This window comes from Panicum virgatum, chromosome 2K (assembly GCF_016808335.1).
Source record: "Panicum virgatum strain AP13 chromosome 2K, P.virgatum_v5, whole genome shotgun sequence".
NCBI lineage: Eukaryota > Viridiplantae > Streptophyta > Magnoliopsida > Poales > Poaceae > Panicum > Panicum virgatum.
The window spans coordinates 55896663-55911164 of record NC_053137.1 but is presented as its reverse complement, the minus strand read 5'-3'; the positions used below and the strand labels follow the sequence as shown (position 1 = coordinate 55911164).

Genomic DNA, 14502 nt, shown 5'->3' with positions numbered 1-14502 from the left:
CGACAGATCGCGATGGGATCTACAAAGATCATGATTTTATAACATGGATGCAAGAGCTAATGTTAGAAAATAATTTCCCTTTTTATGTCAAAAGCACTTTAATTCTCTATTGTGTTTTCCATGTTCTTTAGGTCCTCTATGTAAAGGATCACTTCCACAATACAATTATTTTATAATATGTTAACAAGTAAAATGTGCAAATTGTCAATTTTCTTTATAAGTTAATGTCGAACAATTTTTAGAAAAAATAGAATTTGTCGAAAACACGTACTTCCTTCTTATAGAAAATAGAAGATATTTAGCACAGCTACATAATTTACAAAGCATAAATTTGACTGTTTATTCTTATAAAAAATATTTGTTGGAAAGTGATATATGTATATTTTTATGAAAGTGCTTTTTAAGACAAATCTATTCGTATGATTTTTACTTTTTTAAACTTAATAACTTAAAAGTTATTCATAATTTATATTTCTAATGTTTGATCCAAATCTTTTTCAAAATGACATCATTTTTCTATACGGAGGGAGTATTTATTGTTGGATTCTCTCTTCTATCTAAAAGCGGTAAAACATACTTCTATTTTTCTAAAAAATTCAGCGGTAAAACATTTACTAGAAGGGACTTTTGGGCCTCTAACGGGCCGGACCCAGCTATCTGCCAATGCCCAAACAGGTCATTCCTCCCCCTCTTGCGGAGCGAGCGCCACCGCAACGCCTCCTCCGGCCGTCCCGTCCCCGGAGGTAAACGCCCGCCTCCTCCTCCGGCCGTCTCCGTGGGCGGCCGTACCCCGCCACGATGAACGGCATCAAGTCGGCTCTCCTCTCCGGCCAACGCCGTCACCCCCTCGTCGCGGCGTCGGCGGCCCCGCATCAGCAGCTGGGAGGCGCCGCGTCGTTCCACTCCACCCCCGTCCTGCAGCGGAAGCGCAAGACGCAGTGGCACAACGTAATCCCGCATCCATCCGTCGCTCCTTCTTTGTGATGTAGTTGTAGCAGGCCCATGTTTTCTTTTATGTAAAAAGATGCCTCCTTTTGTTTGATCCGAGCGTGGTTCGTATCTGGCCGGGAATCTGTTTGATGAAATGCATGTATGGAGCCAGGTCTACGCAGCACGATTGGTGTTCTTTTGTACTCACAAGCTTGGTAAATATTATCAATTGGGGGGGGGGGGAGGGGATTGCCGCGTCGGATCAGTGTTCTTACTCGACTCCTTTGGATCAATTTCGCATTATAAAAACTATACTACTGGACGGTATCATGCAGATTTGGGTGCTATTTATGCTCTGTACATGGCGATAGATGCAGAACTTGGGGATACTCGTGCTTGGTCTTTGATGCTTCTGAATCTTCTATTCCTCTGGGTGCTCGGGTGCTGCTTTCTGCATTGCTCATTTCGTGCTTGATGCTACATGTCGAACTTGACCGCCAAATTTCATCAGATTGCTAAGGTCTTGACTGTCATAAAATTGCACTGTGATTTTCAGGTTTCTTGTTTTTTTACACATGTTATTTTAGTGAAACTTCGTGAACAGTGCTTAGTTCAGCTGGTTTCTCTGTTCTGCCTACTTAAGTTTCTATAGTATATAGAATTGTATCTGGCTAGAAGCTTGTGCTGACTAACTGTTCACAAGATGTACAGTCCCTATTGCAAAATAGTTTGTGCTTTGAATGGAGAAAAAACCAACACAATTTATCTTTTGGTTGAGCAGAGGTTCAACTATTACGCAAAACGTCGGAGGAATAGAGAAAATAAAAGGTCGATGGTACGGAATATGTCGGAGTATGCAGAGTACCTCTTCCAGGTCAGTGTAATGAAACGTTTCACATTGTCATGTTATTTTAATATCAATTACGTTCCTGTTATGTTGGAATTTGAAAATATAGGAGTAGATAGCTTATTAGCTCCTAAAAATCTTGTAAGTCTGTGATCTCTTTATTATTAAAATTATATCAACATATTAATGATTACTTTTAATCATATTGCTTTGCAAAGTAGAGATGAAAGGATCCTAAAAGGCATTAGAATGGTGTGCTGCGTTCAGAAACTCTTGCCAGATTCCACAGCACAACACAATAATTGCAAATCGGGTCCTAAAATGCCAATTGAATCCTTGGAGATTTTTTAATACATTAGTGGTTCAGAATCAGCTGTTTAAATTCCTGAAGATGAATTGGTAGGTTTGATGCTTTAGACTCTAGAGGCTTGTCTATAAGGAGTATGGAACTCAATAGTGATGTGAAATTTGTGATAAAATAAAACAGAAACTTCTTATTTTACCATTTATCTAACCCCTGTTCTATTACTTCTTTCCATTTATTAAGACATTTGTGTTCAATTTGTTCTTACTGCAACTTTGGTTGTAGCTTTCAATAACAATGTCTCTCAAATACTTAATGCAGATATAGAGTGTTCTGGTCCATTTATACATGGCTTATTATTTTCTTGATGTTCAGAGTTGGCGGGATGAAGAGGAGAGAACTGATGCATCTAGTGGACCTTCATGGTTTAGAGGACATCGTTGGGTTAGAAATTCAAATAACAATGGTTTCCGTACACATGATTTCTATTACGGGAACTTCAAAAGTAGAGGTCCAGTGCTTCTCTGTTTTCCTATCTTATAAGCCTATTTGGATTATTCTTCTCTATAAATCTTAACTTGATTGAAAACTCCTTCAGCCAGCTTTCCATGTCTAACTGTTTTTCTTAGAAGTGTTACATATCTATTTGAGTCCTATGGAAGTTAGAAATCCGTAGATGATATTACAATGAACCTTCTTAAGTTTAACCTACATTTGTTTCTTGTTTGGCAACAGGAGGATTTGAGTTTTGCTCGAGTGATGAGGATGAACCAGAGATTCTGTTTCGTAATGCTTTTAGAGACCAGCACACATATTATTGGTCTTTTTTCTCTGATAATTTTCAGTGGAGGAACTCCAGACGTGCTCACTCAGAAAAATTCAGAAACTGGAGTTCTGAAACGGATGACGAGGATGAAGTATCCACTCCATCAGAGGTATCTTTGGCACGGCAAGCTCTTGGATTGTGCACCTCTGGTCCACTAAAACTTGAAGATGTTAAAAGCGCGTAAGATCTTTGAACACTTCCATGGATTTTTTGTCAATTTTTCCTTTCTGGCAGAGGTTGCACCATGTAGTGTGTAATTTACTTCCTTTTTGAACCGTTCAAAGATTATTTCATCATTTGTTTCTTTTCTCATGGTACTAGATACCGAGCATGTGCACTTAGATGGCACCCAGATCGCCACAATGGATCATCTAAGGTAAGTTGTTCGACAGCCAAAGTTATCTCTTACTTGCTTTACAAAATTATGTGCGACTTCTCTTTTTCTCCGAACAACATGGTGGACCTGGTTGGCTATGGCACATGTCCTGAGCACACATGAGGTGCCACTTTCGGGTAGGATTGAACTGAACATCAAACAGTATGGCTATATCAATTAATGATCAGACAATAAGTTACAGTCCCCCCCCTGTTCTTTATCCAATTAGTTTTGGGAATTTTGGGCTGCATGTCCATCGTCGATCATGATAAGGCACTATATCATCTATATATAATTATATAGCAAGTACATCTTCACTATGTTTGATCAATATGGATCGGTCAGCAGCACACCTATCTTTACAACAAACGTGGTTAGTGTTTCATGTTTCCAGAACGTCTTCACTTTTCTTTTCAATTAGTGCAAGTAATTAACTATTGTTGTTTTATGTAGCTAATTAAGCATATGGGTTTTGTTCAATGGACAGGCTACAGCGGAGGAGAAATTCAAGCATTGCAGTGCAGCATACCAGACCTTATGCGATAGTTTGGCTGTTGCATAGATAATTATAAATGAAGATCGGTGCTGCATGAGTCCCTTTCAAACTTGTAGCTGCAAATTCTGAAGAGTTGCCATGTGCTTGTGGTAGCCCGTACCATCCCAACCCCAAAAGTAGCATTGCTCTTGGCTCTTGGGGCAATTGAGTCAACCCAAAATTGACCAAATAATACGAGCACTGTACCATGTAAAATCTTTTATCACAGGTCATTGTTGTATTTTTTTAGTGATAGGAAGACATTGTTATACCAGTCATTATTTTATCTTAACTGAGTTACTGTATGGCGATTTAGGTTTGAATGTCTTCGACAGGCTAACAGTTGATTACCATCTTTGCTGCTGACAAAGTTCTTGTGGACCACCTGATTTTGGCAATGTTTCATTGCTTCCATTTGTTCAGAACTGGATCCTATGGACATTCTTTTGTGACACAGTGGAGATGTCTTGCAGATTTTGAAGGCTTTCAAGTTCCAATAGCACAGAATTCGTCAGCTTATGTCCTGCCATGCGATCTCAGATATTCAATTCAGACACAATTGTGTACTATGAGTATGGCAAGCCGTTTCAAACGGTTCAACCCTGCTACAGAAATCTGGCAGCACAGTAAAAAGGAAATAAACATTTGAAAGAAAGGCATTCAAAGTCTACATTCTGCCCGTTTTGGAGAGATACACCTGGTGGGTGTGTTTTTGAACGAATTTTCACTGTTCTCAATATTTGTGCCATTTTCATTTGGTCTGAAGCTACATAAGAAATTCCTTGAGAAATCCGCCTTCGAAGTTTGAACGGGCCTAGCAGAACATCAACATGGAAAATGCTCAACTGTGGTTCCATATTTTTGAGAAACGTTTTGAGTACATTTAAATAATGCAGACACAGAATAACACCAATCTGAGTTTTGCTTTACTATGGTTAGTTTTTGTACACCAATGAGATCAAAATTATATTGCTCAAACTAATCATATTGATTCAAGCTGTGCTCAATAATGATAAAAAGAAACATGCCCACATATCCTTCATTAAGTTGTTTATGTTGCATTTCCGATGCGTAAGTGGACTATCATGTGCTGGTTAAGCCTAGATATCCTTATCTTGTTGTCGATGTACCTGCAAAAGGAACCTCATTCAGAATAAGCATTAGATCTCTGCTATGTTGAGTAACCAGTGACCCACATATTTCCTAAATGCAACTTGCGTTTTTCGGATTTCTGTAAATCATGAATGACGTACAAGATTTCCACGACAAATTCTCCTTTAGCATCCAAGGGAAACTGCACACCACCAACTTGAATAGCTCCTTCATTCATGGACACGCTAAAGGTATTGTTATTCCCTGTTTTGCTGCATATGCAATGCGAAGCTCTGAGTCAGAACTGAGAATCAAAGTGTGAAAATTAAAAAGCACACTTTGTCTGATAATTTCACCCATATTAATGCAAAACATTCATTTTTCCGTCCCTGTACATGCACAGCTTACAACTTGTTTTGCATGTTCACACTTGCTACTACAGTAACACTGTCAGTATAGCAGACTAGTGTTTCTTTCAGTATAGGACTACAGAAGACAGATTGCTTTAACAGTTATAGATCACACATACTGAAGAGGTGAAGTAAAGACTTCCATTTCTTCTTCGTTAAGATGTATCGATCAGATGCAACTATGAAAAACTGTCCTCGACAGGAAAAACATATACCATTAATTCATGCATGCTCTACAGACTTACCAAATGTTGCCTCTTGCATTGAGGCTAATGCCTGGAAACGGGCTCACTGAATTCTTCAATTGGCCGTCACCTTTTATAATCTAAACGGAAGTCCATTTTACTGTTAGTCATGTGAGGTACCCTAAGCCAAAAAACACATTACAGTATTGCACTATCACTTTATCATTTTACAAGGCTTGACTTTGTTCTGAAACTCACCTGGAAGTCCTTGAGACCGGCAGATGCAACAGACGGCCAACTTTCACCTTCAGTCTACACCCAAATAAAGGTTAAATACCTTGAGGATCCTAAATGTATGCAAATAAGTAGTATGAGAGTCTAGTTGAGTAAGCAGCTTGGCTAACCTGTGAGCCCCACAGTAGTTGCCACTCTCCCACCAGAATGTCCAGATCAACTTCAGCTCCATTTTGGCTTGAAATAAAATCATCAGTGACCTGTCTAGCAAAACCCAAAAATTGCACGTATAACTTTCTTCAGTTAGAGTGAGAATGGATGATGCAATTTGCAATGACGCATTGATGCACCTCTTTTACTCCTGTCCCTGCAGATATAGTTGACAACAAAATTTGCCTCGCATCTGGACTCTTCTGTAGGACAAATGTGGTTCCCTGCACTACAGATTGTTTTGGAAAGATGATGAAATACAAGCATGGAAACCTTGACTTCATGACCTCAAGGCGGATGTATGAACACCTGGATGTTGCCAATAGTAAAATAACATCAAGGTTATGTAATTGTACCTTGTTTCCCCTTGAAATACGTATGTTCCCAGTATGGGATAAGTACGTTGTGTCAAGCCAACCCTTTGCTTCATCTCCAAGAAGCCTAAATGGCACTGGGTATGGAACTTTGAATGGCAGAAATTTGAAGGTGAATGCTGCTCGGTCAAAACGGAAAAGAATGCGCTTTTCATCCTCAATAATTGCTTCTGCCTGTTTTTATTTTCAGAAAATGCCTCACCATGAGATCATGGAGAAGTGTTATAAAAGCACTACAAAGTAGCACTTAGCAGTAACATTGAAGAATGTATCATTAGCCCCAATATAAAATCAGCAGATTTCTTTCCAGTTAACTCTCGTTATGGAAGTACAAGTCCTTGTTTCCAAACTCCTCTATTTTTATTATGGTAATGATTGATATAATACTTAGTGAATCTTTCACAATCTGTTAGTGAATCTTCAACAGCCTGCTCAAGACTCCAAGCATTAACAGATTGTTGAATCTTCAACAGTCTATATATGGATCGGCTTGTATCAACATGAAACTGAAATGGAATCTTTCTTCATTTTTGTGGGAGCGAAATCAAAGAATAAGTAGACTTCCCTAGGACATGATACTAAAACATTACTATAGTATATGAGCGCAACATCCCAGAAAAGCTCTTTATTTAATGTACATACATTATGAATTCAGCAAACCAAGCTCCAAAAGGCATAATTAAACACAAAAGATAATAATAAATGATGTGGTTGCATTGGTAAAGAAAAATTAACAAAAGATGTAGGATCACATAGGAAGGATGGGAACGTATAAAGCCCGGTGCATAGTTAAAAACTTTTGTGATATTGACACAGAAATTACCTCTACTTTCAGATCACCAATTGATTTTGAAAACCTTACAACATTAACCACCCTTGGATCATCTGTCCGGAGGTAAACTTCCTGGAAGATCCTGAAAGAGTCAACTCCAACAAAAGTCCGCTGCAGGCAATGAAATGGCAATAATTTTAGTCATGTCTCTAGAGACCAGATAAATAGTAGATGAAATATATTATTCCCCTCATACAGAAGCATTTTTTGTTGCTTAACCTGAATAGGGGATGCTGTCCCTGGTCTTGTAGTGAAGATGAGCTGCCAGCTACCTTCAATTAAACTTGAACTTGTCTGCAGAGAAACTATGAGGTCTAGGAAGGCTAACTTTCTTTGTTTTAAAAAAAGGAAGCCAGCTTTCCTCTAATGCTTTTTTAAAAAAAAAATCTTTTCAGATTTATTGGGCACAGCACAGACATGCTAACATTTTTCCAACTTGTCTGGGTCACTTCTCTTAAATTTTACAAAGAAATATAGCACGCCACCGAGTTTAGTGCTCAGCTATTCCAGATATTCACTGTCAGCTCAATCAAATCTATTATCTTATTATTTGGCCAACAAACGGAGCCTCCACGTTCGCTCTCAAGGTCTAGAAATTCTCACGTTAATCGGAGAAAATAGAAAAAATAAAAATTACCCACCACTGCCATTACGATAAAAATTAGCCTAAAATACCCCTGTGCCTAATTAAAAATCACCCACCAATGCCATTATGAAAAATTAAATATAAAATACCATTTAGCTATGTATCAGTTACAAATATATACTATTAATAAAAACTAAAGCTAACAACAATCAATCAAAATAAAATGAAAATAAGAATAATTATCTTTATAATATTATTAAAGCTCAATAGATCAAATTGTTATTATAGGTAGATCATAGTTGAATTGTTTTAATCAACAATAAGACATAATTTACGATAATGAACAGGATGATGTATGGTAAAAAAAATAGTATAACCTTTAAGTAAGGATACAACGAAATGCAAATTTTTGAATTTTTAATACTAGCCGCGCAAATGCGCGGGCTTTACGTCTAGTTCTACCAAAATGAACAACAGTGCCGTGCAGTTAAGCTTGTGGATCAAGTTTGCAATATAAAATTCAGGGTGTTAACCGGTTCATTCTGCAAAGAACAGATTGTATCGAACTCTAAGCAGTCAAGACTCAGCTCCAGCGTATTATTTCTGCAAGTCAGTAAACCTGATAATCTAAACTTAAAACCCAGCAGAAGGGTTTCAGTTTGGCTTCAACTTGAGTAAGAAAGGTTTAAGCCACTGGAGTACAAAGCGTGAATCATTCAGTGACAACTGAACTCACTAACCAGCCACTAAGCGACCCCAGGTAAGCTGTGACTAGGTTACAAATGCAGCAAAGCACAGAGAAATTGAACGGTACCGGATCAGGCACGCCTCCCAGGGCCTCGAGGGCCTGCACGGCTCTCTCCACCTCCTGCACACACCCGGGCCACAGAAAAATCCATCAGTATCACGCCCACGCGCATTCCATCAAGCAGTTGGACCGTGCCTGGAGCGCGGGGGAGGTTGTCACCCCCCAAGTGAACCGCGCGGGGTGTTCCTTGCCTGGAGCTGCCGCGGCGCGACGGCGCGCCCCCGGCCTTGGACGCCGAGGAGGGCCTCGAGGAGCGCCGCCTCGGGCTCCGCGTACGCCGCCTCCCCGACCGCGACCGACCGCGCGGGGACCCGCCCGGCCCCGTGGCGGCGAGGCCGGTGCTGGCCCGGCCCCCGCGAGCGGAGCGGCGGCGCGCGAGAGGCGCCGAAGCGAGGCGCGGCGGGCTGCGGAGGCCGGAGGTGGACGAGGCCTCCGGCTGCCGCCGCTGCCGCTGCTGTTGTTGCGGAGGCCATGGCGCGCGCGCGGGGTGGGTCGGTGGGAATCGGGATGGGGCGCGGCGTTCGCGGCTCGCGTTCGCGCTCACGCCTCGGTGGCGCGGGGTGGCGTGGCGGCTGCGATCGAAATCGTTCGCGTCGTGTGGGAACCAACCAGTAGGCGAGCGCCACGTGGCGATAGCGGGTGGCCGCGCAGCCGTTATCACCTCTTCGCGTGTGCGTTTGAAATTTACGATTTGAATATTGTTCCGTTAATTTTGCAGGTTTGCAAATGCTCGTCAACTGAAAAGTGACAATCTGCACATAGAAAATGAACATTCATTTGAATGTCTTTGGACACGTCGGCATGTTATTGTGAAATAAATTTTGCGTGTTAATTGGTGTGCTGGCGCCTGGCAGGCCCGGTCAAGCTGCGGAAGCCCTCCTTGTGATGGCTCCATGTGTGGAGCCTGGAGAGTGGCAGGGCACTATAGCAGCAGATCCTTGGCGCTGCAAATTAATTGCATCAATGCATCAAGGCAAAATATAATCGATGGGATCCTAGTGACCAGTAATCCTGTGGTTTCATTGCCCTTTCACATTTATTTATTTGTTTGTTACTACAGATCTGCTCGATATTACTGTTGTTGCGATGTGTGTATTTTAAATATACATCCATGCCCAACTGTTCCCCTGGTCGCAGCTGCATCTCTGAACCTAAGGATTGCTATCACCTTGAAATAATCATTCGTGTCTACGAGTAGTTTTAAAGTGAATCTTAAAATTACATCAGAGTGCGATGCAAAGGGATTATACTCCATTTTTGTGTGCTCATACAAGTTTGCATGAGATTACGTCTGGCTGTAGGTGGTGTTTGTACCAGCATCAGTCCACGTCCACAGTGGCCGGCTGCTGCGCGGGTCTGTGCCACTAGTCGATTCCCAGCTCTCTTTGTGGCTTGCACCAGGATGGCTAGAGAACCGCACCCCCAGGCCAATGCACCTCAGGATAGAGCTGCAGCTCGTCGAACAGATTCAAACAACCACACCCCCACAGCTCCGCAGGAGATAGCTGCAGCTCGTTGAACAGATTCAAACCACATCTAGGCTTCGTTTTCTTGATGCTACCCATTCAAAAACTAGCCTTATAGTATATAAAAGGGAAAATTGGTTGGCGATAAATTTCATGCTTTTTCAGGGGTCATGCATGATTGATCTGCAGGCCGTGTCCTGACAATGCCTCATGCATGTACGTGGTGAACTTAGCGAAGGACGAAGCTAGTGAGATGGATTGTGGTGCCCGATGAAGGGTGTGCATGAATATATACAGACGCTGACGAAGGAGGAGAGAGTATGTATGTACGTACTGTACACGCATGATTGATGGGAATAAAAGTTGGTGAGCAACATAATAAGTAAACTACAATTATGGTACGATTTAATTGATTAGAGTGGGCATAAGTCGGACGAATGGCTTGCATCTACGTGGTTGGTTTGACGCGAGCCATGAACGATCCATGATGTGGAAGGTCTGTGTATTTGTAACTAGTTAAATATCCCGAGCGATGCCGCGGAACTTCTGAAAAAAATGTTAAAGTTGGAATAATGGAGTCTAGAGTGTGGGCAACGTTGCGATGGCTTCGACAGGGGCAAAATATATAGAGCGTTGGGGTTGTACAGATCATGAGAAGTGGAAGTGGTGGCGGCGGCATTGGTACACAGAGAGACTTTAAGAAAATGGCAGATTGGATTATCAAATTACAAACATGAGAGAAATGAAGAGACAGAATCGATGAAGGAGTCTTTCTTCCATCGTTGGTTGCTCAATGAAATTTGAGAGAAATATAAATTAACGTTTTCTAGGAAGATGCATCAATATTAGAAGACAAAAAGACCATAAGAGACGGATTGTTTTGTATTTTCTAGGAACAAATGTGAATTTATTTATTTATTAATATTAGATAGACTAATATTTAATGGATAGATGAAAATAACTTTCATGAGGTAATAATAAAAGGAAACAAAGAGAGGGGATTTTAATTACATAGAGTAATATTTAATTGATAAATAAAATTTTGGCTGTTGGTCTTTTTTTTTATTTATACTTTTGATGAACCGCAACATAGTGAAAATATATGGAAAACATAATTGAGATAAATAGAAATTATGACACTTAGTGGGTTGATGATGTGGCGGCATGACACTTAGTTGATTGATCATGACACTTAGTGGATTGATGATGTGGCAACATGAGGATTGAAAGAAATATAATTATAACACTTAGTGGGTTGCATCTATATACGTTATACATATGTGTCTTCGATGAACTGGTATTATGTGCATTTGAAAATTGCACGGTCATTGCAGAAAAATTACTTCCTTTCCTGCGTTTTTTTCTTTCTAGTTAGCTTACTGACATGGTGGGGCGTCAGTCATTTGGCCAATCTCGAAAAAATGGGCTTTTAAAAAAAATAAAAATAAGAAAATTGGCTATTACAATTGTTGATCATTTTTTTTGAAATTAAGATCAAGAAAATTTGAGACTGTTTAGCCCAGCTCCAAAGATTGACCCTTTGACTTGCCGGTCCCCAACTCCGATCCCCCTCAAAATCTCGCCATGAGCTCGACCCACCTCGCCGGCGCCGGCCTCGCGTCGCCCTCGGCGATGGGCGGGCACCACACCGACCGCTTCTTCAGGGCGCTGGCGGTCGCCTCCGCCTACATCCTCGTCCGCCGGTGGCGCGCCGGCAGGGTCGGCCTCGCCGGGCGGCCGGCGCCGGCGGAGATAGCCGCCGCGGCTGTGCTCTGCGCCTCCGTGGCGTGGCTGTGCGTGCTCCCCGCCCTGAGCCTCCGCCGGATCTCGCACAGACGTAGACACCGAGATTAGTTGACCAGAGATTGCTGTCGCGTTCCTGGTACTGACCACCCCTCCTCTTCTCTTCTGGTTCTGGATTGTGTAGTTCCATTCTTTCTGCCCCGATTGGACTGAGGAAATGTATGTGCAAGTACGGATCAGAATAGTTCAAGATTATGGAACAGGAAAGGAACAAGTAGTATGGATCTAGTCGCCCAATCAAAACATTAATTGGATCACAGTCGTTCAAATGCATTGCTGATTCATAAGAAAAATATAGGCTGGGAGCCATCAGGCAGATTGGCCAAAGAGAATTTTTCGCGACCGTGCCTGAGCACGGATCGGCCAAAAAGAATTGTTCTTGAGTTTTGCGGTGTCTGTAAAATCTTGTTCATCTTGGCGTTCTAACAGGCTTCTAGCAAGTCTAATAATTCATCCATTCATCGGCCTCTTGTCTACAAGGTCAGCCACATCAGTACTATTAGCAATGTATTTATATAATAATAGGCTTTTTTTCTTGTTTACAACTAGCCCTATAAATTATTTGAAATTCTTCAACGGAGTCACCTTCCAGTCTTCCACCCATCCACCATCTTCACTAACCCTGTATCTCTCACTTTACAACTAGTGCTAAAGGTCCCAGCCTTTTACTCCCGGGTCGAATAACAAGGACCGGTGGCTCCCACCGGAACTAAAGTTCTCCGCCACCCTCTAACCGTTGGACGATTCGGGACTAAAATCTTCATTAGTCCCGCGTCCAATGATGGTCGGGACTAATGCATAGAACCAAAAATCATTTTTGTAGTAGTGTGCTATCATTGGTAGATTCTGATTCGTGATGTGCTAGAGAACCAAACCCACACCTCCGCAGGAGATAGCTGCAGCTAGTTGAACTGATCTAGACTCGGTTTTCTCGATGCCACCCATTCACACAGAACTAGCACGCATGCATGTGCGTACACACTATACGCTGCGCCTCTTGGAGAAATCGAAAAGAGTAGTATTGCAGTGACCATTGCCGTATACTAAATAATGAGGTGAGCCAAGTCTTCTAGAGGAATGGATTGTGGTTCCCAAGTAAGGGCGTGTATAAATATAGAAGCTGAAGGAGGAGAGTGTGTAGGTACTGCACACATAATAATTAATGGAAAGTGATGAACAGCTTAATGAGTAAAACCTTTTCAGACAACGTGTACTATGATTATTGTACGTTTGACATGAACTTAGACGAGTGGTTTGCATACGTGGTTGGTTTGATGTAAACCGAAGGAATAGAGTGCTCTGCATACACATGTAATTGATGATAGGGTGTCGGTGAAAGAAAGGAGTAAAGTTTCAGATTTTGGTAGTAATAGTACTATGCCCTTGGCTTGTGGCCGTGTAATACTAGTACACATGTAATTGATGCCGTGTTCCGTTGGTAGCCATGCTCTCGTCCTCACCGTACGTGTGGGTGTGGCCATGAAAATACAATCTATCTACTCCAAATAACAAACATTTTGCCATTGGGGCGGGCAGTGTCGAAGAAAAATAGATTAATTAGATTAGTGCTCAATTTGTAATAATTAATTAATGATTAATGACATCGTTAATCACTGAAAGGTCCAACCGCGAAGGGGTGTGTCCATTCGGGGGTTTTGCACCTTGGGCTTGTATAAAATGAGTGGTCCCCCCACAATTAATCAATACAATCAATCATTCAATCTTTTCCTTCTCTCTCTCACTTGCAAGACCGGCCCACAATTTGTAATACAATTAAGTTAGAACTTAAATACTTAATTAATCGTGTTGATTCCCTTCGTTCATTTTTTTTTACAAAAAAAAGAGGACCGCCAAAGCAACTCCCTTCCCTCCCAAGGCATGGAAACCTCCATCACAAGTGGAAACTCACAAGTGCACACATTGCCTAGATAACTAGCGACTTGGAAACTCAAATAACAAACATCTAGGAAGGGATGAACCACGCAATAATATTTTTGAAACACAGTACAGATGTAGATGCTCACAAACGCACGCACAATCACTCATATGAATACACGCACAAACCCTACCCCCATGAGCAAAAAAGTAGCGCCGGTTAAATCTTGGAATAAATCTAGAAAAATACGAGCACCGGTTACATCCTGGAATAAATCCAGAAAAATGCGAGCACCAGTGCTGAGTCGAGGACTCAAACTCTGATGGTGGGCAGGTTCCACCACAAGAATTCTCATGTGGATTCTGATTTCCACTGGGGTTCATGCTTTGGATTCTCATGTGTGACATAATCTCCTGATCACTGGCGGAGATACATGTCGCCCAAAGTGGGCTATGCCCCCCCTTCCTCCACGCTAGCTTCATTGCATATCTTTGTTTGTCTGAACTGTTGCAACTAATAATATAGAATATAAAGAAGAATAGCATGAGAAGTGACGAATCCATGAAAGGGAGAGTGGGTTCAAGTACTCCATACTAGTTGCCGGATAAGGGAGCACCTCACTCCCGTCCAATTTCTATACATGGATGGGAATTCCAAAGATAGAAGAAGAGCCTCTATGCTCGTTTGGACTAAAATGACTGAAAAGGTAAAAGAACAATCGTCTATGCACGGTAAAGAGTGAGAGAATACTTGAGCCATTGAACCAGTTCAGTCCACCATGTACTCAAGCCCCATCAAATAAACCATA

The 14502-nt window shown here is 41.6% G+C and overlaps 3 protein-coding genes across 4 annotated transcripts; 2 read left to right on the top strand and 1 right to left on the bottom strand.

Annotated features, from left to right (window-relative positions):
- The first annotated feature begins 653 nt into the window (after positions 1 to 653).
- On the top strand, positions 654 to 4202 carry LOC120687509. Of its 2 annotated transcripts, XM_039969530.1 has the most exons (6): positions 657 to 948; positions 1712 to 1804; positions 2457 to 2592; positions 2817 to 3087; positions 3229 to 3283; positions 3771 to 4188. In XM_039969530.1, the coding sequence occupies exons 1-6, from the start codon at positions 799 to 801 to the stop codon at positions 3843 to 3845; spliced, it is 780 nt and encodes a 259-aa protein (XP_039825464.1). In that variant the 5' UTR covers positions 657 to 798; the 3' UTR covers positions 3846 to 4188. The 2 variants fall into 2 exon arrangements, with proteins under 2 accessions (XP_039825459.1, XP_039825464.1); XM_039969525.1 differs by having other exon boundaries at positions 654 to 948; positions 3229 to 4202.
- A 447-nt stretch (positions 4203 to 4649) lies between these two features.
- LOC120687499 (probable plastid-lipid-associated protein 12, chloroplastic) lies at positions 4650 to 9046 on the bottom strand. The gene is made up of 11 exons (XM_039969517.1): positions 8741 to 9046; positions 8556 to 8609; positions 7375 to 7449; positions 7147 to 7266; positions 6306 to 6497; positions 6090 to 6173; positions 5910 to 5999; positions 5764 to 5817; positions 5566 to 5645; positions 5072 to 5182; positions 4650 to 4948 (listed from the first exon to the last, which is right to left on the bottom strand). Exons 1-11 carry the CDS (start codon positions 9020 to 9022, stop codon positions 4870 to 4872), a joined length of 1221 nt encoding a protein of 406 aa, XP_039825451.1. The 5' UTR covers positions 9023 to 9046; the 3' UTR covers positions 4650 to 4869.
- Positions 9047 to 11464: 2418 nt separating this feature from the next.
- On the top strand, positions 11465 to 12139 carry LOC120696156. The gene has a single exon (XM_039979297.1). The coding sequence runs from the start codon at positions 11600 to 11602 to the stop codon at positions 11867 to 11869; it is 270 nt and encodes an 89-aa protein (XP_039835231.1). The 5' UTR covers positions 11465 to 11599; the 3' UTR covers positions 11870 to 12139.
- Positions 12140 to 14502: the final 2363 nt, after the last annotated feature.

Coding starts and splice junctions, on each gene's coding strand:
- LOC120687509 (XM_039969525.1), top strand. CDS start 799: ATGAACGGCATCAAGTCGGCTCTCCTCTCCGGCCAACGCCGTCACCCC. Junction 949..1,711: donor GCAAGACGCAGTGGCACAAC/GTAATCCCGCAT, acceptor TTGGTTGAGCAG/AGGTTCAACTATTACGCAAA. Junction 1,805..2,456: donor ATGCAGAGTACCTCTTCCAG/GTCAGTGTAATG, acceptor CTTGATGTTCAG/AGTTGGCGGGATGAAGAGGA.
- LOC120687499 (XM_039969517.1), bottom strand. CDS start 9,022: ATGGCCTCCGCAACAACAGCAGCGGCAGCGGCGGCAGCCGGAGGCCTC. Junction 6,000..6,089: donor CAGGGACAGGAGTAAAAGAG/GTGCATCAATGC, acceptor TTTGCTAGACAG/GTCACTGATGATTTTATTTC. Junction 5,646..5,763: donor CCGGTCTCAAGGACTTCCAG/GTGAGTTTCAGA, acceptor ACTTCCGTTTAG/ATTATAAAAGGTGACGGCCA.
- LOC120696156 (XM_039979297.1), top strand. CDS start 11,600: ATGAGCTCGACCCACCTCGCCGGCGCCGGCCTCGCGTCGCCCTCGGCG.